The 26,690-nt window shown below is 37.8% G+C and overlaps 1 protein-coding gene across 2 annotated transcripts in view; it reads left to right on the top strand.

Annotated features, from left to right (window-relative positions):
* Positions 1–26,228, top strand: part of SECISBP2L (SECIS binding protein 2 like) — a 28,080-nt gene extending 1,852 nt beyond the window's left edge. The window contains exons 2-18 of one of the 2 annotated variants that reach the window (XM_036389441.2): positions 7,450–7,628; positions 8,205–8,529; positions 8,649–8,784; positions 9,176–9,405; positions 9,496–9,520; positions 10,239–10,354; positions 12,138–12,269; positions 12,802–12,885; positions 13,695–13,862; positions 14,012–14,153; positions 15,766–15,935; positions 17,026–17,158; positions 18,120–18,282; positions 18,998–19,218; positions 19,871–20,025; positions 20,488–20,707; positions 21,682–26,228. In XM_036389441.2, the coding sequence (XP_036245334.1) occupies positions 7,450–7,628; positions 8,205–8,529; positions 8,649–8,784; positions 9,176–9,405; positions 9,496–9,520; positions 10,239–10,354; positions 12,138–12,269; positions 12,802–12,885; positions 13,695–13,862; positions 14,012–14,153; positions 15,766–15,935; positions 17,026–17,158; positions 18,120–18,282; positions 18,998–19,218; positions 19,871–20,025; positions 20,488–20,707; positions 21,682–22,355 (3,273 nt within the window). In that variant the 3' untranslated portion in view covers positions 22,356–26,228. Of the gene's footprint in view, positions 1–7,449; positions 7,629–8,204; positions 8,530–8,645; positions 8,785–9,175; positions 9,406–9,495; positions 9,521–10,238; positions 10,355–12,137; positions 12,270–12,801; positions 12,886–13,694; positions 13,863–14,011; positions 14,154–15,765; positions 15,936–17,025; positions 17,159–18,119; positions 18,283–18,997; positions 19,219–19,870; positions 20,026–20,487; positions 20,708–21,681 lie in introns of both variants that reach the window. The other variant, XM_036389440.2, reaches the window with a different exon arrangement.
* Positions 26,229–26,690: the final 462 nt, after the last annotated feature.

The raw sequence follows: 26,690 nt of genomic DNA, 5'->3' as shown, positions 1-26,690 counted from the left end.
CTGATTAGTTTCTAAAATGATTCAACAATTGTGTTGCTTTTGTCTGCTCATTATACAGTAGCATCTTGATTAGGAGACTCCTAGATGCTTTGGGTCTGACCCTTTTGTGCTGTAAGAATTGAATGTAATAATTTCTTACCAGTGTAAGTGTTTGGTAAGGTTGCATCAGTTTTGGGAGCCGTCTCATTTTTTCGTTATTTGGGCTCCTTTCTGTGCCTGTACTGCATGACATCTGATAAATGAGCATTAAAGCCTCCAAATGTGTGTTAGCAGTACTGATTCTGTCCTTCCTTTCCCTCAGAATGCTCTCTCAGGCACAGTATAGTAACTGTATGTGCTTTAGGAGTAACTTAACTGCTGTGGAATTGGAGTATGAGCAGCTAGGACTATTGTGCTGTGTTAGCGTGGTATTTCAAGAGTAAAGGAAGATCACAAATGCTTTTGATGGGTAAACAGAGTTTTGTGGTGTTGGCTTAGTGAATCAGTATGAGATTTCTGGTTGCAAGATCATTTGGACACCTAATTGATAAAAAAGATGTTTCTTTTGGACTGCCTTTAAGGTTTCTGTTACCTAATGTTTGATGTGACTTGTTATAATATGCTCAGTGATGTTTTGGCAGCTGACAGAAATGAAAATGGAGTAAAGCTGCTTAAGCCCAATTATTTTATGATAAGAGTAGTTGTAATTTTTGTAGTGGGTGTGTAAGTTTACTTCTGTCTACACCAGAACAAAATTTTTCCCATTAAAAAGTGTATGGATTTCAGCAGTGAAGCGTGGGTTATTTTCATAAAAGAGAGAAAACTCAGCAGATGATGCTTTCTGTTGAAGCAGAATATGACAGAAAACTAAAGAGAAACAACTTCCCCTTTCAAAGGTACTGCTGTGCTTTGATTTTTCTCAGTCTTTTACTTTTGTCTTGCTCTGTGATTAAGACAGTTGGTTCCTTTAGTACAGTTGAGAAATCAGGTGAAGTTGCAAAATCAGTGACCTGTGTTTTGTTTTAGTATTGCTTAAAGACAGCCTGTTCTGCTTACCTCTGCTATTCGTGACCACTCAACAGGTGGCTTGATAATATGATTGTCATAGAAGTAGATCTAGATCAATGTTTTGTGCTCTTTTATCCTGTCCCGTTTCTTTCAGTGTTTCTTACCCATGGAAGGTTTCTCAACTGAGGAAAACTGGAAAATGTCTGGTTTCCCATACATTGCTTTCTTTTGAATCTTGAAAGTGCAGAACGATTTTGGATTTTGTGAGTTTTGTGTTGTCTCATTTTAGAATATGTTCTTTGGTGAATTTAATAAGTGTTATTGATGTGATTCCATGAATATCTTAACTGTTTGAGTACAAAATTATTTATCATTGACTAGTTCGTGGAGATCAGGAGACTGATTTGCATAAATGGGCTGGATTTATCCTTTTAGTACACTGTCTACAAAGCACTCAAATATTACTACTTCATTTGGATAGTATGAGTTTAGAAGTTTGTACTATTAAATGCTGTAAAGTAGGTAAGTGAAAATGATCCTTTTGGTAGCTTTTTTTGTGTCTTTGGACAATCTTTGTGAGTATTAAATTTTAGTTTGCCCCCTCCCCTTAGAATAGTCTGGCTTTGAGTTTAAACATGCCAGCTTGTCATGTTGTGCCACTTGCTTGTTTTCTATATATAGGTAAAAATGTTAAATATTTAGCTTTGTTATGTTCTGAACATGATACTTAATTCTGTGAAAGGGAAGAGAATTGTGCACGATTCCCTTTTTATGAGCTGAGGGAAAAGGGAAAAAGTCACTTCATAGTGTATTTGCTTTAAGTGCTGTGTTGAAATGACTATGTTAAATGTAAATAGGGAAGATTAAATTTTGTGCTTCGTTAAATGGCCTGCTGCTGGTGTTTCCAGTTGGACTGCATATTTACCATTCCCGAGGTATCTGCCACTTGGAAGCAACTAATTATAGAAACAATGACTTCCATATTTGTAACGTTTATCTTAAAATAGATGAACTGTGACTTGCCTTACTACTAACACAGCCTTTAAATGATGAAATCCAGAATTCAGAAGCAGGATTGTTTTTCTTAAAAAAAAAAAATCCCAAAAGTTTGAGCTCTGTTTTTATTTTACTTTGGGATGAGACTTCTTGTTTCCAGACTTTGAGACAGTAAACCATCTGATTTTATTATACCCCTCTGAGATGTGGCATCTGTGTCTATTTTCTCACCCTGTAAATGGTGAGATTGATATCTAAGCAGTCTCCTCTGAGAGCAGGATGACAGAGATCCTATTTAATGGAAATTGCTGAATGATATTAGGCTACAATGAACAAAAACTTTTCTAAGATTAAATGTACAGTGCTATAACTATAGGACAAAGTTTACCAGTCTGTTCCTGCTTGTGTCATCTTCTGTCTTTGCAGCTGTTGATGACTACAGTAGCTTTTATATAGGAAACAAAGGAGCTCTTCAGTATATGTGCTGTCTTGAAAGACTTGTAATTGTTGGACTGAAATATGTAATGAGCTGCTGCAAAACATTTTGTAAATTGAAACTAGGGGTATCTACAAAAGAGGCTTCTGTCTCAATCTTGGTTTTTTTTGAAGGGGTGTGTTTCCATTAATAGGCAGCTGATTGAAAACCTGATGTTTCAGCATGACTTAAATTTATATTTAGAATTGAGTTTGGTTATCAAAAGTTGATTCCAATAAAGCTTTGTTTGGTTTTGTGATGTGAAAGGTTGAACAAACATGAAAAAGTTGCAGTCAAAAATAAGTTTGGTCTTGCAGTGTTTTCAGTGTTTGCTTTTAGATGGCGTGATCAAACCACCTTGCATTTACTGATGGCAGTGGCAAAGCAGTAATTTGTTTTAGAGGATGCAGACTAGAATAAATCTCAATGCTGTGAGAGCAATTAAAGCATAAGCTTGTATCACAAGTGCTCTGTTGTAAGGACTAGGCAAAGTGTGGCAGCCTTCTCCCAAATCTTTTTGTGTTTGACAGATCTTTCTTGTCTGTGGTTACAAACCAGTGGCATGATCAGTCCTGTTTGTGCTGTTCGTGTGCACTTGGCACTCCACTTGTACTGTGTGGGTGAAATCTCTGAGGAATTGTGTTCACATATATTTGCATGCACTTTGTTTTATGCATTTTCTTGTTTGCTTCTGAAACAAAAAGGAGCTTGTCTTGTGTTCTGGGTTTACTTCATTTGTTATTGGTTGCATTTTCCCCTGAGTCTTAAGCATGTCAGTATTTAAAAAACCAAGCCCACCACCAAACTGCTTCTTTGGCATTGTTGTTTCTGTGGCTCACCAAAGGAGCCTTTCCTGTTAGAAAAAATTACAAGTTTCAGTAGGAGATACCTTCTGTTTGTCCAGTGCAATGAGAAATTAGTAGCACCTTCACTTGAGACTAAATTGAGTGATGGTTCTTTTTTTTTGTTTCAATTTTTCTCCTTGCACTATGAAGGAGGAAGACCGTTTATCAAAAAGAGGAGGTACCTTGCTGTCTGTCCTCACCAACATTTCCTCTATGGTCCTAAAAAGGTCTGCTAAGATTTGGACAAATTACTTAGCGTTGCTTTTTTGTTTCCCTCACTTGTCCAGTGAAACCACTGGCCATCTGTGAAATGTGCTGAAATGCCTGGAGAATCACCCTGCAGAGTTGATTCTGTTGATGTTTTGGTTTGGTTAGCAGTCCTACCTGACTTAGTACATTTGTTTCCCCTTTTTGCTTTAAGGTCGGTAAATTTACTGCCCTCATCTGAACACACAGCCTGTGAAACACTCTTGAAGTATTTTTGAAAGCCTGGTCAAATGCTCTAAGGAAGCAATATGTTGAAGTTAATTTAGTTTAGTTGGTAATACACTTGGGCTGCCTTCTGTTTTCTACCCCAAAGTGAAAACGGGGCCCTGTTGTCTAATGAAATGTATAAATTATGTGAGAATTGGATGTATTATGCTTGCAGAATCATTTTGAAACACCTGTACTGAGGTTTCTAAGTTTTCAATTGCTGTTTTGATGAATTGGCATATATATGTGTGTGTGCATTACAGAACAAAATGCAAAATCTGAAGGCAGAAGTTTGCCCTAAATCCTTTGCCAAAACAAGTTTCTTGAAAGGATTAAAAAAACCCAACTGCCATAAACCAACCAAACCTGTAGGTGCAGACTAAACTGCGCAAGAGAGTGTTTCAGGTGTAGTGCATGTAAGAGGTATGTGAAACAGTTCTGATTCCTTTGAGTAACAGACACCCCTCAAGTTCTGCAAGCAAAAAAAAGGATTTAACTTTCAAATGCACCCAGATGTGTTTATGATTACAAGATCTGCTGTATCTTTATTTTACCACTACAGGTAAGCTAAACTTGTTTTGAGCTGTACAGAAAATGATAATTAAATATATCAGGTAATTGCTCTGTCATAGCAATAGTAATCATAACCTGTGTAAGGGACTGACAACAGGAAAGGAAGAATTAAAGTTGTCTTTCTAGTCTGGGCATCTCTGAATTGTTTGAACTTGATAAAACCAAGCTGAAGAATGTGCATTATTTTCCTAAAATAATGAAATTACATTATAAGAGTGAGTCTTGTGGAGGTTTTTAATAAATGTAAAATAAACAAACAAAACCCCCAACATACCCTTTTTTTGCTGGGCAGATTTAAATAAGTCAAATTTTATCGAATCCACTTTGGATGTAAAAGTAAGGTAGGGATTATCTTTGAGAATTGAAATATTTTGCTATGGCAGCCTTGCAGGTGGGAATCACTCACTTCCTGCTTGGATCAGCTACAGCTCTATTTCTAATATCTGATGTGAAAGACTGTTCTCTCACAATCCTAATAATGAGTGATGATATAGCACAATATCACATAAATCATTGTCATGAGACCATTCTGCAAGAGATTTGTCAATAAAGAATGATTTTTGTGTTTTCATGTAAATCTCCCAAATAAGGGAAAGAGCAGACAGCCACATAGGAGAGATCCTTAAAATGGGAAATCTGGTCCCAATATGAATGACAAATAGAATGTTTTGACTGTTTTCTGAGCCAGTACTAGTTTATTTTTAGTATCTTGGCTAAAGTTCACTTGGCACGTTGTGGTAGGATAGTGACCAGCAGGTTAGGAATAGTTGTTTGGCAGTTTTCAGTGTTTCCTTAGGAATGCCACATTTTATAAAACACTCATGCCAGTTTTACTCCTGTGTGTTCTGGGATGAAGCACCCTTGGTGTGTTCCTTTAGCGTTTTGATTGCTCATTGATTAGAGCAGGTGCTAATGACACTGAGGTTGTGGGTTCAGTCCCCATATGGGCCATTCATTACAGAGCTGGGCTCAATGACCCTTGTGGGTCTCTTCCAATTCAGAATAATCTCTGATCTAGTTTTATAGGCCAGCCCATAAGTGAATTTATTCTTAAGCAAATATTTTTGCCTCACAGTCTTGAAATAGCATGGAAAAAACCCTCTTAACTTTCAGGGAGGGGATTCAGTGTTGGTATTTCTGGTACTTATTATGTCTTTGCTGTACATAAAAACTTAAAAAAAAAAAAAGATAAGAAGTTTTTCTCTTGTGTTGAGGAGAATGCCTTGGAGCTTTGCAGAGGGATAGGCGAGTCACGAGGCAGCTGAGGGATGTGCCCGAGGCCAGAGAGGAAGCTTGGGGTAGAGCTGGGTTTGATTTGTGTTGCACAAGTTCGGTGCTGCTGCTGCAGCTGCCCCACAGCTTCTCCTCTGAATGGAACTTCAGGAAATAGAAGAGTTACTGTAGAAGAAAGGAATGTTCACCCTCTACTAATGATAAAGAAATGCATTTAATTGATATGAAGGTAATTGTTCTGTTGTATGGCAGGAGTGATACTCCTGTATCTGTGATTCTAGAATCAGACTGCCCTGCATTGGAACTGATTTGAAAACTCGTTTGGTTCCAAACCCCTGCCATGGACAGGGACACCTTCCACTACACCAGGTTGCTCAAAGCCCCATCCAAGCTGGCATTAACGCTTCTAGGGATGGGACATACTTTCATATATTATATTCCATATATATAAATGTCCATACTATAGCCATAAACACTTTCAGAACAGTCATTAAGATAAACTTTCCTGCCAAGAACAGTGTATCTTGTCAGTTTAAAAGACATTTTTCATCGGGACAACTGTATTTTCAAAAAACTTTTGAACTTGCCCTTCCCACCTCTTTCACTCCCATGCTAACCAATATGGGATCTTATTTAAGTAGAAGTACTTTGGGGACTTGGAGGTTCAGATATTGGGTGGGAAGGCTGTCTCAGGATGGATTGTGGATGTGACACAGAGCACAGGCATGGAGTGAGAAGTGTGTGGTGGGTGTGGGACTACTTGCTATGATACTTCCAGAGCTCCCATTTAACTGTTTCAGCTCGTGTGGATGTTCTGGAGGCAGTAGCAAGGATAGAAGACTGTCCTCAGCAAACATTTAGGATTTCATCTTTCTACTATAAGAGCATGTACTCATACAGGTTATGTGTTACCTTTGAGATTATTTTGTAGGCATATGGAAGGAAAAATGTCTGGAGTTCTTGTCTGCTTTAGAATAAATCTTCTTAGTATTTGATAGTCTGTGAGGTAGTAATCTGAGACACATATAATTAGGCTGAAATATTTGTACAAAAAAGATTATTTTCATCTGAATGTAAGTTATAGTGGAATGTAGAATTTAAGGGTTCTTTGGTTCTGCGGTTGTTTTATGGAATACAGCATTTTTCGTTGTTTGAGTGGAAGATGCAGCTATGTTGTACAAAACCAAAATGTGAGCAAAACCATCTTAAACTAAGGATACCTTCAGGATTGAGGGAGATAGTTTTCTTTAAAAGCACAGTTTAAAACTGATTTCTGAGCCCTCTTCATGACAACCTTTAGTCATAATCTTAACACTTTAAAATACATCCAAGTTGTGCAGCTAGAGTGTGTGGGGAGGGTTCTTCTGTGGTGCATCATCTCTTAGCAGTTAAACTACGGTTTAGTGCTGAAAAGTCTTTTTTATAATTGCCTAGAAACATGGTCAGTTTTGTAGAGCAGGCCAGGCATTACTACATCTTCCATATGTTGGTTTCACTTCTGAAAGCCTACACAACTGTGCTCCACATACAGTGCTAATTTGGTTTCGTTCTGTGCTCCGACTCATATATCCTCTGCAAGATCTGGGCTTCAGTCCCTTTTAAATTAATTAGTGCTTGCATTGCAGTTGTAAAGGTTAACACAAATGCTGAATGTTAGTGATCTGTATTACACCCTGCATTGATTGGAAGGATGCAATAAGCTCTTGCCAACTGTTTTCCACCTCTCTTGGTGTCCTGCAGAAATCCTGTAGCCTTGTCATCCGTTTGCCTGCTGTTCATGGTTCTTGCGTACAACTTTATCAATCTAAATTTTCCCAAGCAATTTATGATTGTAATTAATGAAGGCATTATTTATTTTCTCTTAAGAATGTCAAGCTGTCAGCTGAAGTAGAACCATTTATTCCTCAGAAGAAGGGTCCAGAAACACTAATGATCCCAATGGCACTTCCTAACGACAGTGGAGGAATTAATGGCATGGAACCAACTCCAATCCCTAGCTACCTGATCACTTGCTATCCATTTGTACAGGAAAATCAATCCAACAGGTAATAAGTGGTTGTCATCTTCATGGAAGATGATTGGGTTTTAAATGGGTTTAAACGTGGAGGCTTGAAAAGAGTCAGTGATTATGGGCTGTATATTAAGGTTTTTGTTCACCATGTTTAACCCTTCATGTATGAGGAGGAAGTTTCTCTGCCTTCAGTCTTTTAACCGTATTCTTCCCTTTGCTTTTCTCCAATCATATTCTTTGTTACATTTTGTTTTTTTCTTGGCTATGAAGGTCTGGTACAAATCCCTCCCGAAGTCACCTGCTGTGCTCTTGTATCATCTAGGGCAGTCAGGAGGTTTTTTTGTCTGAATATCTGAATGAAGCCAAGCTTTGGGTGTCCTGCTTGGGTCCTGCCATGGTGAAACATAGCATGGTGCCATGTAGCTGATTCAGTATTATGTGTAACTGTATCCAGTTTTCTTCACGTTATTAGTGGAGAATATGTTGAGTTTAGGAACTTATTATAATAGAACTGTTATTTTTGAAGGGGTGATCAAGGCCTGAATTTTCTTTAAGAGGGGGAAGGAAGACTTACTGAGCAGTTTTCTTGCCTTTTGTTTGTTTTTAATAGGCAATTTCCATTATATAACAATGACATCAGATGGCAACAACCCAGCCCAAATCCTGCAGGACCATACCTTGCTTATCCTATAATATCTGCACAGCCACCTGTTTCTACAGAATATACTTACTATCAGCTGATGCCAGCACCCTGTGCTCAGGTCATGGGTTTCTATCATCCTTTCCCTACGCCCTATCCTGCACCCTTTCAAGCAGCAAATGCTGTAAGTGCAGTAACTACAGAGTGCACTGAGCGTCCCAGCCCCTCAGGCCAGGTCTTTCCATTGTCCACTCAGCGGAGCAGAAGCAGTAACAGGGGACCAGTCATTCAAAAAGTAAGTCTGCTTTTGAATAGGATAAGTAGAATTGTATAAAGAAAATGTCTTTGCAGAGGAAGCACATATCTCATTTTTTATCACATTTTTTTTGTGTTTGTGGCAATGTTTGAAAGCAGCAGCAGCAGCTACAGATGCACATAAAAAGTAAACGTCCTCCAGTGAAAAATGTTGCCACTCAGAAGGAGACCAGTTCATCAGGTCCTGAGAACAGATCAAAGATTGTTTTGTTGGTTGATGCATCACAGCAAACAGGTAATTTTATTTTTAAGTTCTGGGTGTAGGAAATAACTAGAACTACGTGTCAGTTGTCATCTTTTCTAAAAGAGGGTGGACCTGATTCAGGTGCAGCTTTTAAGAGAAGTCTTTGCAGCTCAAAAGGATAATGAATAAAAGGTGCTGATGGTTGCAGATACCTTCTCAGTATGTCACCTTATAATGTTGCAGTGACATGGTTCTCCTGCAGAGACTTTGCCAGCTCTTGAAGGAGTTTGTTATCAATAACAGTTGGACCTAGATGTAATTTAAATTAAATGCTGATTTAATGCAAAGACTGGCTTTTTCTATTTGTTTTTATGATGTGTAGCTTTTTCATGTCTCTTACGAACTCCTGCACAAGTAATTTTATTTTTATTGTTTCTTGAAGACTTTCCTTCAGATATAGCCAATAAGTCACTTTCTGAGAGCGCCTCCACGATGCTTTGGAAGTCAAAAGGCAGGCGCAGGAGAACCTCTCACCCTGCTGCAGAGTCCTCCAGTGAGCAGGGAGCAAGTGAGGCAGACATTGACAGTGACAGTGGCTACTGTAGTCCCAAGCATGGCAATAACCAGGCTGCAGCTATGGCTTCAAGAAATACAGATTCATGTGCAATGAATGTATGTAAACATAACTGAGTAACTTAACTATATTTGTAGCCTACAGACTAATGAAAATTACAAAAATAATTGGTTTTTTTTCCTTTTCAGGTTGTAGAACCATCGATAAATACAAGTAAGCATTGCCTTGACTGGTGAGCTGTTTAAAATTTGGCTGGGTCACATTTGTGTTACCTCTTGATCCACTTCAGCATGCTGCTCTAACTGATCAGATACTTCTGAGGATGCATCTTTACTGTGATTTCCAACCACCTCCACTAAGACACCTGTTACTTGCTGAATGAACAAGTATATAGCTATCATTAATAATTTATTAACAGCTGTCTTTCTTTAATGAGTTTAAAAAAAAAGCTAGAGACTCCAGTGGCAGCATTCAGACAAAGCTGTGCTCCTGTTTAGTTTTTCCTCAGGGGCTGCAGTACATACCTGGGTAGTAACAGACCAAGGGAGTTCTTATTCTCTATTTCAGAAGCACTGATACTTTTTAGAAGCTTTACATATACCATGAACAAATAGTTTGATTAGTCTGGAAGTAGTAGGGGATACCAGGCACTGCTATTTATGACTGAACAGAAATAGATATGAATGTGAACCTGAGAGTTCCTTTCTCACTGCTTTGTGGTGATCAATTCTTGGCAGCTTGAACGTTCCACAAAGGTAACTGCCAACATCTGAGAATAGCTACGGAAGTCAGTGTTGTCACAGGAGAATTAGACTTTCTCCAAGAACTTTATTTGTATCAGGATTGTGTTCCTGGCTCTGGTGGCATATGAATCACTATGATATGTTCTGGATACTAATTCAGTTTTTCATAGATGGCACTTCTCTTTCAGCTGGTATAGGTTGGACTAATGTAAATTCCCAAGCAACTCAAAAAAAACCTTGGATTGAAAAAACTCCAACCTTTTCTAGAGGTGGAAGACAAGCTGAGCAAAGAAATAATCCACAGGTATGCTGCCAATGGTTCTCAAGTGAAGTAATTGGGGCTTTTTGAAATATGGGGAAATAAGGAATTTGGAGGGAATTATAAAATTAACATTCAGAAGCTATTTAATGAAAACAGCATAGAAAGTTAACCTTAAAGTCTATTTGCGTGTTTGCTCATTTTTAAGTGGTATGTTTTGTAAGTTAGCTCTATATCATATATATATATAGATATATAAAATTTAATATCCTTGACAGTTCTCTGCCTATAGCCTGTGCTTTATCTGTATCTGCCTAGGGAGAACATTGGATATATAAAGCAACCTGTGAAATGACGATAGTGTGGATGTAGAAAAGTTGGTTCAGTTTTTGACCCATTCACACTTCAGAAGAAAAAAAATTCTCAAACTTTCTAAAGAAAGATTCTGATGTGTTGGTGAACTAGAATCCTGTGTTCTCACACTTGTTGTCTTCAAAACTTCTTAAAATTTACATTAGCATACCATTTTTAAACATTTTTTATTTTTTCTTAATGGCTTAAAATTCTTTTATGCTGAAGCTTGAATATATTTCTGTAGACTTCCTTCAGTTGGGACAGGATTTCTGCTATTAGTATGCGAGGAGAATGGAGAAGGTTGTCTTCCTAATTTTGAGAGATTTTACTGGGACAGGTGATCCAGAGGGGTACAAAGAAAGCTGAAACATTTGCCTGTGTTTGAACATAGGTTTTGCTTGATTTCTGTTGTTATTGCAGACAAGAAATCTGAGCTCCAAGTGAGAGCTGTGTATAAACGTGCCTGTTTGGGCAAACATATGTGAGCCAGCTTGGCCTGTTTAGGTTTTTAGATGGAATTCTTAAATTGTCTTGAATCTTCCTGTTTGGTAACTGTGGGTTTATTATAGAAAGAAGTTTGTGGATGCTTGTATCTGGCAGTGTAGCAGTTCTGAATCTTTTTATAACCTGCTGTCAAATCAGAGGCCTTGGAAGCCACTATTGTTAGTTTATGGCATTGGGGAGAGCAGGAAGAACCAGACTTTCTTTCATCCAGTCACAGTTTAGGCTCTAAATCTAGCAGCTATTTTAGATATTTAAAAACAAAGCTGGCACAAAAAGTTTTAAATGAGGCTGCCTCAGCCAAATTCACTGTACCTCAAGGCAGAATTGTCCTAGAAACTATTTTCTGTTGAAACTAAATTGGTATGAGGTCTGTAGGAAATTTTCTTGATAAATAGGTAAGTATAAATGTGAAATTCAAGTAATCCACTGGTTTTTGCCAACTACTCGCACATGGGTTTCCACCAACCTGTCACATAATAAACAGAAGAATCCTTATGCCACTATGCTGCTGTCTCTGGCCTTTAGAGAATTGTGTGCATGGGCATTGTAATAAAAAATGTGTTGAAAAGGCAGTAACTGCATGCAGAATAATTATGTAGTGGGAGGAAGTTCTTTGGAGTGATCATGGTTACAGACAGTTCCTTGGGGTTCATGGCTGTTAGTCACCAGCAGCTCCTGAGTTTCTTCATATTTGGCCAAAATAAACCTTTCTATTTAAGTTACAAATTTAAAGATTAACTGTCTTGAGGGGCAGGAATAATCTGGTACTGTCTATAGAATTTTTGTGCAGGCTTTAAAGAAAAATAAACCAAAAAACCACACCAGAAAGCCTCACCAAAAAAAAAAAAAATCCACAACACCGAAGCACAAAAGTTGCTGATTAGCAGGGATGAGACAGGTTTATGTGCATGCATGTACATAGCTTGAAATACTGAAATTACAAAATGCCAATCACATTTGTGTTTTTCAGTCTGGCTTCAGATGCAGAGACCACAGCACATCTTCAGAAAGAATGCAGAGTTTGCAGAAACGACACGAAAAACCTTTAGCTCCGAGCCAGGCGAGCCGAGCAGAGCAGAGCCCTGAACCTCTGTATTTTGAGGTACTGGTGTATGAAAACCCTTTCCACATCGTAGCAATGCCAGTTGTGTGTGGAATAAGTGATGTTCTCAGTGGGAAGTTACAAAATGTTGCACTCCAAGAGGTGTACAGTCAAGGTCACTAATTTATGAGATGATCCTCGCATTGTGTACAGAAAGAGACTGGTATGTGGATGTTGTGGAAAGTGCAGTAATTTAGAACACTGTGGTTGACAAATTAAATAAGCAGCCTTCAAGTAACTTTTTCTGTTCACTTGTGAATAGAAATTGGTGTGTTCGCTGGCTTATCCCCTCTAATTCTAATAGGATTTTTTATTTTGGTGTAAAGAAGAAAATTTTTCTTAAAAAAATACTATTTGGATACAGAAATGCTTTCCTAATTTTTCATTATTTTTTATTAGTGTCCCATAATCCCTTCTAGCTTATGTGGGACTTAGGCATTCAATTTATTTTTCTACTTTAGGCAGTTTCAGTTGATGCTTCTCAGGTGACCTTGGTTCCATCCTTTTTATTCTTAATTTCTGCATTGTTTAGGATGAAGATGAGTTTCCAGAGCTAAATAGTGACAATGGCAGCAGCAAAAGTAGCAGCATCCAGCAGAAGATTTCACCCAAAGTAGTAAGTAATTATTTTCTTTTGCAAAGCATTGTCTTTTGAAACTATTCAGTTTGTGTAATTTTTTTAGGAATCTCTGCTACAAGAGTTACGTGTCAGTAATTGTGATGATCTTGGGGTTTTTGTGTTACCAGCCTTGGATGCTAAAGAAATGCCAATTAAAATAAGTGGTGAAGGGAACCCATCTTAAAAAAAAACAACAACACAACTTCAGGATTTTTCTCTTTTAATGAGATTGTAAGATACATGTTGCAGGCACTCAGTATCACAGACTGTCCCAGGCTGGATCATGATGCTTTTATGCAGACATCTCTTAAAATTGTTAAATCTGCAAATATTTAGTAATGGTGTCAGTTTTTCAAAATAATTACAGTTTGTAGTTTCTTTAATTTCAAACTGCGTCTGCTTTAAGGCTGTGGGAGCAGTTGTTGGAAAGGTACTTTTTTTAGCATGTGATCTACTTAAATATTTTGTTGCAGAATTGTGCCTATAGACTGCTTAATCTATTTGGCTGCTTTCCAGGAAAGTCAAGGCTTATGTGAAATCTTGGGGAGGGGGAAATTCTTTATTTAGTAATCAGATTGGAAAACCTTCTGAAGCCATCATTGGAGCTAAATAGAATAGCTTTCCTGTACTAAAATGAAATATAAAGTAGTTTTATTAATTAGCTTGTGTCATCTAGCAGTAATTAATTAGGATGTCATACTGGTAATCAAAACCTTGGGTGATTTGATTCTGAAATGCCCCATATCTGGTGGTCTGTAGAGAAAGGTCTTAACTGTGGGTTTTTTGCATTTTGTTTAAAATTCTAGTTGGATGACTTACCAGAGAATTCTCCAATCAACATAGTCCAAACTCCAATTCCCATTACAACCTCTGTACCAAAGCGTGCAAAAAGTCAGAAGAAGAAGGCCTTGGCTGCAGCACTTGCAACAGCTCAAGAGTATTCAGAGATAAGCATGGAACAGAAAAAACTTCAAGTGTGTAGCACCCTGCCCCCCCCAGCACTTGGTCAAGAGGAGGATTTGTTATCTGTTGCTCCTTTTAATCTCCAATAGCAGTAATCCTGTGTAAAGAATGTTGCAGGCACATTTCTTTGTATTTATTGTATGTGATGTTCCTGTTGTAGGAGGCTTTATCAAAAGCAGCTGGAAAGAAGAGCAAGACCCCTGTTCAGCTGGATTTGGGTGACATGTTAGCAGCTCTTGAAAAGCAGCAGCAAGCAATGAAAGCTCGTCAGATCACCAACACCAGGCCTCTCTCATACACAGGTATTTCTAATGTGCCTGACAATGCCTAAATACACTTTGTGCCAACATGAATGTGATTGATCTGAGCTTCTTAGATGTTTTTCTTTCTGTCAAGTTTTAGCTTTTGAATATAAACATGATTAAAAACCTGGGAAGGTTATTTTTAATGCATTTCTCAATAAATTACATGTGCTATCATCCTCTAAGCTGCTGTACACAGTGGTGAAAATCCATCTGAAGCTGAGGCCAAATGTCTTTTAAGAAGATCTGCTATTCAAAACTCAGTTGTGTCCTGAGAGTAATTCTGTGCTGAAATGAACATGTGAAAGGAACATCTCTACTCAAGATTTTTATAAAATACTCTTTGGAAGAGGGGATACCTTTGACTGTGCCATGGAGGGATATGTCACTAGGATATTCTTCCCATTTCTGCTGTTTATAGTTCAAGGTCTCCTGACTCAAGGCTTACTCAAATCAAATTTTTCTCTTTAACTGTCTGTTGTTTTTACCTTATGCTTTTACTGTGCATAATGTCCAGTGGCAATGAATTGTAACCTTACTACATCCTCCACATGTGTGGAGAAACTTTTCTTTCTGCTTTGTTTTTTTGGGATGGAGGTCAGTATTGGGTTTTTTTGTGCTGTAACTCAAAATTTTGTTAGCTTTCACAGCCTTTGTATTACAAAGACTGAGCAGTTATTCCCTTCTTTCCTCTTCTGATTCTTAGATGTCTGTTAGGTCTCTGAGGAGTCCTACTCTATTTAGTTCTTTAATTCTGGAAGTATCTTTCCTGAGAATCCATATTTCTTTTTCTGTACTTTGTCTAGTTCTACTGTATTCTTTTAAAAATAAGATCAGACATACACAGATTAGGTTATAGTTCCATCATGAATGTATACAATGGCTTAATTATGTTTTTTTGCTATGTCTTTATCAACACAACATTAAATTAGCTTTTTTAATACTTGCTGCCAAATGCAGACTTGACATTTTTGTAATTACTTATAACCTGCCAGTCTGATTCCTAAGCTCTTGTATGTAGCCTGGAGTCCATCATTATGCACATAGTTACCCTTTTCTTTCTGGTGTGTTGGTTCCTTTACCTGCTTTGAGTTTCAGCAGTGTTCAAACATTAATTCAAGTTGGCAAGGTTATATCAAACAAAGCTCAGCAAAGAACTGTTGGCATTTCCATTGGAGACAGCACTTGTTTTATTCTTTCTGGCAAAAGATCCACTTAACTACATGCTCTGCTCTCTCATCTGTTTTGTCCTGTCAACTATTCAAGTCTTTAATAACTGAAAATCAACGTTTGGATAAATATTTGCAATTTATCTTACCATAATCATCTAACTAATAAAGCTACATGTAGTCATTTGAGAGAGACCCCTTACCATTTATTAAAGTAATTCCTGGAATCCACAGTTTCCTAAAACATGAGGCTAAGTTGAAGAAAGCTTAAAACCATCTGGAAGCAACAATATCTGATGATGTAATTTTCCTGTCATTATGAACTGCTTTTTTTCCAAGGAAGGAAAATCTACTTAGAGAATTCATCAGTGGAAATTCTGAAAACAGTGTTGAAATAAAGCTGACATGGCTTTTGGTGAAACTAATACCTATCTTGTATTTAGTTGGCAGTGCTGCTCCCTTTCATACCAAAGAATCTGCCAGCAGAAGGTCCTTTACAAAGGGACAGCCCTCTATGGGTTGCCTTAATCCTTTGGATTCGACTGCCCCAAAAGTGAAGAGAGGAAAAGAGAGAGAGATTGCAAAACTGAAACGCCCTACAGCACTTAAAAAGGTAAATGTGCCACCCTTGGAGTGTTTTGAGCCACACTCATACTTCAAAAATAATCTTAAAAAAACCCTATTGTTTTCTTAGTTGAAGACTGCTTGTCCTGAGCAGTGGGCAAGGGAATTATGAGCTTTTGCCTCCAGTTCTGTTAAACTGATGCCCTCTCCTTTGGATCTAGACATATAACATAACTTTGATATCCGCATAATCAGTTGAAGTTAATAAAAATGTATCTCAATACAGATTGCAAGGGTGTTTTCTTTTTTTAACTGCAGGCATCAGGACACATGAAAAAGCTTCCATAGGTTTTTCATGTGGCTGATTCTTAGTCAATTTAGTATGCTAACCTTAGTTTTTCTTACTCCTTCTTATAGAGATGGGTAAAGAACTTGAAGCAAACCCACAATTTTTGAGTAAGCTTAGAAATAATTAATTGCTTGTATATATATCTATATTCACCTAATCATAAATTATATATATGCAGAAGGAATAGAGTATATATATGGAGATCAGAAGGTAAAATATAAAAAAGTGACCCCTAAAAATGCAGGCCTTTTTCTGACTGACCTGTGATCTGAGTTAGAGGAATTCACCTGTTCAGAAAAGTTTTCTAAACTCTTTGTTGTCAAGGCTTTTATGTTTTTGCTATTAAAAATGATAGTAATACCAGTATTTCCATGGCTACTCACCTTTTCACTTTCCTGTCTTTTATAGAAAGGTTTGTCTTTATTGAGGTGCTTCATAAAGATGGTTGGTATGCTTGCATTAGGTATTCTTTCACAGGCATGGGGATGAGGAATTGTTAATGAGTGAATGTTATGTATCAGAAAGGAAGTTGTGAAAGTACTTAAACTACTGAAAGTACTATTTATGTAGAAGTGTGTGAGTATTGAGTATACCATCTGTAAAATGCTGCAGTGAAATACTCTTTGTAATCCAAGAGGAAACTTGAAATGATTTCCAGGGTTTCTAACCTGGCATGCGTAGGAAGGTTCAAAACAACCTATTTAACATTGTTATGTTCAGTGAAAGGGATGTTTTTATTTACAGGTATATCTAATTTTCAGATGCTGACAGCTGTTGGTTTTGTTTCTAGATTATTTTGAAAGAGAGAGAAGAGAAGAAAGGCCGTTTATCAGCTGACCACAGCCTTCTGGGTTCTGATGAACAGAAGGAGGCTCATTTAAACTTGACTGCTGACCAGTCTCAGGAGCTGGCCTCTCAGGAAGGTTGGTCTCTGTCTCTAGAAGCCCATCACTCCCCCTCAGCTATACTAATCTGCTTATTTTCATATTTTATGCTTCTCTTCTTATGCCACACAAGTGACATAAGAAGAGAAACATAAAATATGTTTCTCTTCTTAGCTGTCCCTCAGTTGTGGAAGGCTCAATACACTGTGTGTTCTCAGGACATGATCTCCATACAGCATTTTAATTATCATCTCAAGTGGTTGTTCCCACCACATGTCAGAGTTGATAGTATTTTTGATAAGCAAGAAAAATGTGACTCCTGTCAACCATGCTATGTTGATCACAGTACTTTTTAATGATGAACATACTGAAAGTTTTCCAGATATAGAAGTTGCAAACTGTAAATAGATTTCTCCAGTTTGTTGAACATGTCAATCAGCTGCAATTTCTGAATTGTCAGTTTGCAGCAGCAGGCCTGAGCAACTGAGAAACTTCAATGAATTTTCCATGTCTTCAACATGTTTGGGGCAGTGGGAGTGGGGGAAGGAGGTGTCTGTGAGGATTCTGCATGTACTGCTTGATAACTTTTTCTTCTGAATGGACCTGTCTGACTAGAGTGGGAAAATCCTAGGCACTCTAGGAATAAGTTAGTTGAGTATTTTATATATAATATAAATAGTAAGGAATTATTGGAAGAAGTAATAACATTTAAACATGTTTTTTTCTTCTGTTTTATCAAGTTCCCAAAGTAACCTCAAGATATTTTTTAATAAATATTCAAATACTGCTTATTTATCCAGTCCATGCTAAGTGGTGGATGTGTGTTCAGTTTATTTTCTCCCCTTTCCCCTACCCCTCCAGAAGGGGAGGGAAGAATAATGCTTAGGTTTTCAAAATGGAATTTGGACGAAGGGAGTGATAACACAAGAAGTGTGGTTCTGTTTCTTTCACATTAAAAAAATGTATTTGTATTTTGTAATGTTTAAAAATTGCCTTTCAGAAACTGGTCTGAGTATGCCTAGTGATACTTCACTTTCTCCAGCAAGTCAGAATTCTCCATACTGCATGACCCCAGTGTCACAGGGTTCACCTGCTAGTTCTGGAATAGGCAGTCCAATGGCATCTTCTGCAATAACCAAAATTCACAGCAAGAGATTCAGAGAGTAAGAGTTTTGCTTTTTTAATATAAATTCAAGACTTGCACTTCAGTCACCCTTGTGTTTCGAGTGTGGGTAGATTTAGACTTACAAGCTTAATGAACATAAGCTTCCCTTTCAGAAATAGAAGGTTCTGCAAGTATTTTCTTTTTTTTCCCCTAAATGGATCGCTTGTGTTTGCACACAAATGTGTGTATAGATGAACAAACACTTACTTGAGACTTTCTTTTGTTGCCACAGCAAGTAAGCCAGGTGGGAGTATTCTCTGCAAAATATTTTTTGAAGGAAGGCTATGTATGCTTAGAATGGGAAAGGAAGGAATACTTAGGAATGCTTAAAATACTGTAATATTACCTCTTAACGTGTTAGGGCTTTTTTATTAATGTCAATTAATAAAATCTTTGTAATGTACTAAATTAAGTAGAGGAAAATTGCTTGTGGCACGTATTGCAGTATTTGTTTGTACTTTAAATATTATTTTTGATTGGCTTCTTGAAATAAGGGATATTACTACAAATACAAATGTTTTATGGATGTGTTTCTAACTTACAGTTTGCAGTCTGATTTCTAAATCCTTTTAATGACTTTAGTAAAAGCTAAATGACTGTTCTGAGGAAGTAAAATTATTTTCATTTGCAAAAAGGCTGGGTGAAACATTGGTTATGCTAACATTGGTGAAGTAGCAATGCTGACTCTTGTCAATCTTGTTTTGAATTGACAGATACTGTAACCAAGTTCTAAGTAAAGAAATAGATGAGTGCGTGACTCTGCTATTGCAAGAGCTCGTCAGCTTCCAGGAGCGGATTTACCAAAAGGATCCCACGAGAGCCAAAGCCAGGAGGAGACTTGTCATGGGGTTACGTGAGGTTACAAAACACATGAAACTAAACAAGATCAAGTGTGTCATCATATCCCCCAACTGTGAAAAAATTCAGTCAAAAGGTATAAATGATAAAAACAAGTGGTGCACTTGGCTCTTTGCAGTTTTCTTGTGCTGATTAAATGTGTTAATTAGCAAGGTTAGAAGCATTTATTATTATGTATGATGTAACATTCCAGACTCCAACTGGGTAATTGCCATTCCACATTTATTCCTTTCTGTTCTGTTCTGGAAGAAACTTGTTCATGAGGGTGAAAAACTTAAAGAAGAATAGGTATTGTAGAATTGAAATTTACTCTGTGTGTTATGTCCTTCTGTGTTCAATACACCTTGCAGAGAGTCCTGAGCTCTGGGTGCTTTTTAGGAAGGTTCCTTAAGAAGAATGTGAATTGTTAGCCAACCAAAGCATTTTGCCACAAACAGAAGTATAAACAGAGGCTTCCTGAGATAGGAGAACAAAGCTCTCTTAAGGAAAGACCTGTGAAACTCTGGTTTGTGTGCAGGACTAATAGAGAATACAGAATATCACCTTCATCTGTACTCATTCACTACCCTTGAAATGTATTGTGTGTTATCCTCTGGGACATAGGAAGCTGCTGATGTGTGTATTGAAGTTTTACTGGCTAATTGCAGTTAAAGTGCATTAGAGAATTGTATCATGCTATGTGATGACTTCAAGTGACTAGATATCTATTTAAAATTGCTTTCTTCAAGGTGGTCTAGATGAAGCTCTCTATAATGTAATAGCCATGGCACGGGAACAAGAAATTCCATTTGTGTTTGCTCTGGGCCGCAAGGCCCTCGGCCGCTGTGTGAACAAGCTGGTTCCTGTTAGTGTTGTGGGCATCTTCAACTACTCAGGTGCTGAGGTAAGTCATTCATTCCAATCACAGAAGTGGCTGGACTAAACAATTATGTAGTAAAGAATTGTTTTGGCATTGGAGCACACCTAATACACCTTTGATAATAACCCTGACCTCATCTATATTATGGTGTCTTCTCTTTGAAATTCAGTTTTATGGTACTGAGAGACTGTGCTAAAACACTTCGGTCACATCATATGTAGATTTTAAACACACTTAAACTGTAATCTGAAATTCTCTGGAAGGCTTAAGAATGTAAGAAAAAGAGTATCCTAAAGTATGTCCATCTCCTCAAAGTTGCATAAACCTGGAATGGTGTTTTTAATACAGAGAACAACCAATTCTTAGTTAAAGTTGAGGTATTTGGTGGTAATCTTGAGGTTCATATGTGGTATACCTTGGACTGAAAGGAGTAAAGTGAAAACTATTAGTAAGAATTACTGCTGATAAAACTGCCTTTGTGCTTAGGATCTGTTTAATAAGCTGGTATCCCTGACTGAAGAGGCCAGGAAGGCCTACAGGGACATGGTGGCTGCAATGGAGCAGGAACAGGCAGAAGAAGCCTTGAAGAACGTCAAGAAGGCCCCACATCACATGGGCCATTCTCGTAACCCCTCTGCAGCAAGTGCCATCTCCTTCTGTAGTGTTATTTCTGAACCCATCTCTGAGGTCAATGAGAAAGAATATGGTAAGTAGCTTAAAGCTTACCTTTGGAAATAGAAGCTGGGGTTTTCCAAATGATGTTTGTTTGTTGTGAAATGTACTAAAGATGCAATCCTTCTTCCTAATTTACAGTATTCTGCAATGTCCAGGGATAAGAAGAGATCAGCTGGATTTCAGTAAATTTCAGAAGTAATTTTTTCCCTGAAAAAATATAGGAAACAATAATTTCTATCCTCAGAAGTGTTATAGGTATCTAACATCAGTGTAGGTGGCTTCTCCAGTTTTATTGAACTGTTTTAAAACTGATAGCACAGAATTGATCATATGACTGAGCCAGAACTGATGGCAGCAGGAACTAAAATATGAGGTCTCTGAAGATAGGACATGTTTAATGTAGCTTACATTTTTAAACTTGAGATGGCAGTGAGTGATTCTACTGTGAGGAAAGGGGAGTTCATTTATCCAGTTGCTTAAGCCCAGATGAAAAAGAATATAAAAGGGAGACTACTTGTTAGAAGTCTAAAGCCTTCTTTTTTGATTCTGAGAGTGAATTAAAGAGAATGTTGTTGTCTTTTTAGTAAATTCTTTTTTGTGGTATCTTAAATTCATTTCAGGAGTTAGATGTTTTATAAGTAATCCTTAAATAATAACTTAAGATTGTGGCAATTTTCTTCTTTTAATTTGTACTTGAGAGTCACCTCTTTAACTATTCCTAGTACTACAGTTGGTGTTTACACAGGAAACTAAGTGGCACAAACTTTCAACTTTGGAATCTCTGCTTTAGGGTACTGTAAAAACCCAAAGTTATTCACAGCTCTTTCTGTTGTCTCTCCTCTTCTCTTCTTCCTCTTTTTTCTAGTAGAAATGTTTCTAGAAAGCATAGAATAATATTAATATTAGCTCATTTTGCTATTTAGGCTGTTGTTGCATGCTCAGGAGAGATATTTTTATGTACAAGGAATTAATGTTTCCTACTTCAACTTCTTTCATAATTTGTAGAAACAAACTGGAGAAATATGGTGGAAACATCTGATGGGTTAGAGACCTCTGAAAATGAGAGAGAATCCGTGTGCAAGGCTGCAGTACCAGAAAAAGCTGGTAATGGCCAAATGGAAAAAACCACTCTTAATAAACAACCACCTCTGGCTACAGCTGGCACTACCTCAGCAACAAATCACGGGAAAGCCACGCCAGGGGACAAAGATGAGGTGAAACCAGATGACAACCTGGAATGGGCCTCACAGCAGAGTACAGAAACAGGATCCCTGGATGGCAGCTGCCGAGACCTTTTGAATTCCTCCATGACCAGTACCACCAGTACCCTTGTGCCAGGAATGCTGGAAGAGGAGGAGGAAGAGGAAGATGACGATGATGAGGATTATGCCCACGAACCAATTTCTGTAGAAGTTCAGCTTAATAGCAGAATTGAATCTTGGGTTTCAGAGACCCAGAGAACTATGGAGACGCTGCAGCTCGGGAAGACCCTTAGTGGTGCTGAGGAAGACAATGCTGAACAAAGTGAAGAGGAAGAAATGGAGACCTCAGAGCAGGCTGATCCCGGCACTGACGGGGAGGAATGGACAAATGAAAAGCACGCAAGTAACACTCAACATAAACCCACCATCTGCAGTTCTTTGAACAAAGAACACACAGATTCCATCTATATGCCGTAAAAATAAGCAGGAACTCAGGAACTTTTTAGAAACTATAGTAAAACTAACTGTTGTAAAGGTTGCAGCCATTATTCCATATGCTTCATCTCAACATTTTGCACTGTTAAACATTTAATACTTGTATTTAATTCACAACAATATTTTTGTAGCTGTCTGTTACTTTTTTGATTTAAAAACTATCTTAGCTCTTAATCAGTATTGATTTCCCAGATTAGAAACTGTGTGGAAAAGTTGTCAGTAAGCATTCATTTGATGTTTTGTAAAAGGAAACATCTTGTAACTGACCAGTTTTAAGAAAAATTCTTTGAAGTTGTGACTCTTCAGCTTATTTTCAAACAGGTAACCTACATTAACACTGACAAATTACCAACAGTTCATGTTGGTTGGTATGGTGTTATACTAGGCCTGTCAGTGTATTTGGCCATGACTTTCTAATTCTATCTAGAAATAAAAAGAAAATTTTGATTCTCTTTCATGAAAAGCTAGAAAAAGCCATTTGCAATCTTAATGAGAATTAAACAGTAGAGAAATTGTGTGTGATTCTTATGCTAAGATTGATGCAGCTTTTTAGTTGATCTTGGTGAATGCATCATTAAAAAGCTGCTGATAGCTGAAATGGTTACAATAAGCTATAATAACTTTGATTCCAGAAAAACTTTAAACCAGAGGGATGCAATTAATGTTTTGCAGGTTTTCTTTACAAGGTAGAAATATTGCATTAAAAAAAAAACAAAACAAAACAGGAAAGAAAACAAAAATTCCCCATTCTCTCTGCAGTTGCTGTCTGCCAAACCACACTAAGTGACTCATTAACCATAATCCCTATTCAGGGCTTTTAGTAAACTGATGACTTCCTCTCTCTCCTGTCACTTACCTCAGGAATGCTGTTTTGCATTTTGTATTCTGCATAACACTGCAAAAAGCAAGAATAATCCTTTAAGAGCAAGTGTGAATGATGTGGTGGCTATCTCTGCCTTCACCTACATGCTCTGATCCTGGCCAGGATGGATCTGAAGAACTACTGCTGAAAACGTGACCTCTTTGTCTCTTCTTGCAGCTGTAACAGCTTTAGGAGTTGACCTCCAGATAGAGAAGAAAGTAGTTATTCCAGGACATGAGGAAGTGCCCTGTAGTTTGGGGAAGTATTTCAGTGGTGCAGAGGTAAAAGAAACAAAAGATGCCCTCTCTGAAACCCACCTGTTGCTAGAGAATCGTTCTGTGTTCTGTTCTGAATACTGGAGTGAAATGCATTAACTGGTGATGAATTTGTTTCAGACTGAGGATGGAGTGTGTGTCTAAACCTTGCACGTCAGGAGTCTGTTTTCCATCTTTGGTATAGCAAGGGATATTCTGAAACTGCCAGCAGCAGGAGCTTCACCACAGGGGTAGCCAAAGAGTAACTCACGTGAATAACACTTTCATAGCAAACATGTTTCTTTTAATTTCACTTAATTTTTTTTTATCACTTGTATCAAAATGCATGAAAAGCCTCTGGGTAGGCTGAAAACCACAGGAAACTGAAATTAGCTGAGTTGGGTGTTCAGTCCACACTTAGGAACATGGGACCAATGTTTATAGCAGTAGTGATGCTGGTGTTTTAAGTTGCACTGGGAAAATAAGACTCCAGGTTTAGAAGTCATCTAGCCCTGGGTTTTTGGATGCTAATGAGAATAATAGAAACTGTGTATTATGTAAATAATGCTTTGATAGCTCTAGGCATAGCAGATGCTATGTAGATAAGCAGTAGAGAGCTGCTGTGACAACTGGCTGTTGTGTCACGTTCTTAGCTCCTTAGTGTAATCCTCCTAGGTGTAGAACAGGCCTTTCATAGGAAAACAAGGACTGAGGAATGATGCCTCCTGAATGTTAAACCTTTTACTGTCCCCATGGCAGATTTCTACTGTCTGTATGTTTTAAGAGTTTTTGCTTTAGGACATGACAGGTGTTTGAACTGCTGACAAGCAAACCTTGCCCTTGGATGTGTAAGCACGTCTGCACAGGTGAGATCGGTGCATACACTGAGGGCGAAACTTCGCCAGAACATCGAAAAACAAAGGTGTTTGTAGTTTCTCCTTTAGCCTTTTCAGTGCCAGTGATTCAAATAACTTTTGATCTTGAAGTATTAACATCAGAGGCGCATCTTTTTATATGTCTTTCTGAACTTGGACTGTCATTTTAAAGTTTTCTGACATTTATATCAAAGAGGTCTTGTAATATTCAGCCCGCTATTTAACTGCAGTTTTGCTACAAGTTTAATAGAGTTCTTGAAAGTGGTACAGCACTTATAATTATCTCTCAATTTGCCAGCAAATAAGGAACTCGTTTCTTTTTAAAATGTGGCAGATCACCCTTAGGGGAGCAAACTGAAACTGAGTAAAGAAAACTGGGTTTAGTGCTTCCTTTTTGATAAGCTGGGAATAAGCAATAACTGTAAGAATGAAATTGCAATTGCTTTGGGAGCGATCCATTTGCATCGGAAATTAGGGAAGTTCCTTGCCACTTGAAGCACTTAAGGAGAGTATCTCACTGTGGTAATTTTGGTTCTATTATCAGCAGAATTTAAGAAGAAAGCATACAAATGTTCTACAATACCATGATTTTTTTAAAAAGTAGTTGAATTTCTATTTCAGTGTAAAAGTGTGCAGTTTATACAGGTTGTTACTGTCCCCATGAAAAGATGTTTCTGTAGTTATAGGTGTATAGATATTTTTGTTGTGAAAATAATTATTTGGGAAACAAATCTACTTTTCTTAAGGCATTGTTTATAGAAATGATTTCACCACTTACTTTATCTGGTAAAATCAAAAATAATGTATCTGTGGTAGGGGTAGGGATCTTTAAAACTGATAGAGGTGGCTATGTATACAACCTATTTATATAAATACTCTTAAGTATCTCTGTCAATAATAAAACATGGATTACAAATCTGTAAAAGGGAAAAATTCTGAAGAACTTCAGTCCTTCGTTGGACCAAGTAGCAATGTCTGATTAAGGCAAAGGCCCTGATCCTGCTCACACATACTTTGGAGTGTTAGTGCCACTGGCTTAAATTGGTGGCCTGTTTATCTGCTTAAGTTGTGTGCAGGCTGTTGTAGGATTGGAGCTAAACAGTGACAGAGAGTATTGACCTGTGTTTTAAAAATTCATTATAGAAAATGTTCAGTAATGCACTTGTTGGTGTTCTTCTGGTAAAGCTAAGAGGTGTCTTTATGGGTGGGTGGGAGCTTACACAATGTGGTTCTGTCCAGTTCTTTAACACAAGCTTAAATTTTAATAATGTTACTTTAAATATGTATGTAAAAAAGTATTATTGTTTGAAAAGCTGCTGTTGCTGAAACTGTCACTTAGTATTTCTTGTGAAGTTGTGCCAACTAATGAAACTGTTCAGATGATTTCAGTGTCAGCCATTTAAAAATTAGACATGGCAATTTGTTAACAGAACAAAACCCAGCAGAAACAAGCCATAGAAACCAGGAACAGGGGGCTCACCCTTCCACACACAAGGAAACATGAGAATGTCTAACCCAAAACTTCCTCACCAATGAATGGTAATGCTGAAAGTAGAAACCCTGTTGGCACAGCCCACGTTCTAAATGTTCATCAATAGTTCATATAATTTACTTTTTAAATAGATTCTAATAAGGAAAGCTGTTTAATCTTCGATGTCTTAAAATTTATAGTAATATTTAGGTTAAAGTAGTAGAAAAACCATTATAAAATACAATATGAAGGGGTTTGTTCCATTTCTTTTTTGCTGTATGAAGGATAACTGTTCTGTCTACCGTACTTTTTGGAGTAATAACAGCTTTTTTGCACTATGTAAATACTAGTGGGGATTCTTCCATAACTAATAAAAATGATTGTAGAAATTTATGGCTTTATTACAGTGCTGTGTTTGTTCAGGACTCTTTGATGCTGAGTTGATGGGCAGGGGCTGCCGCGGCGCTGCAGGTGCTGGGAGAGGTGTGTGTCACACTGCGGCCACAGGGTGGAGGAGCCGTGTGGTGCCACTCGGGGTGACCGAGCCCCTCACCACAGCAGGGGAGTGGCTGAGGCAAAAAGCAGGATGAGCAGAGGGCTTTTCACATGGATCCCGGCCCTGTTTGTCACCTGCTATGTCACTGACCAGAAAAATATTAGATAAAAACACCCACCCTTCTTCAGAGACCCTGGGACTGAAGCAGGTCCAGAATATCAAGTTGGAAATAATGTTTTACTTAAGAGGAAATGAACAAGGATAAGCACAGGTACTTCCAAAAGCTGGGATTTCTCTCATACTCAGCTGGCTGAGAACTTCAGTTTACCTGCCCTTATTGTTGGAGTGATGGATGAAGT

This window comes from Molothrus ater, chromosome 13 (genome assembly GCF_012460135.2).
Source record: "Molothrus ater isolate BHLD 08-10-18 breed brown headed cowbird chromosome 13, BPBGC_Mater_1.1, whole genome shotgun sequence".
Taxonomy (NCBI): Eukaryota; Metazoa; Chordata; class Aves; order Passeriformes; family Icteridae; genus Molothrus; species Molothrus ater.
The sequence above is the reverse complement of the archived record's forward strand: the minus strand, read 5'-3'. Positions and strand labels throughout refer to the sequence as shown.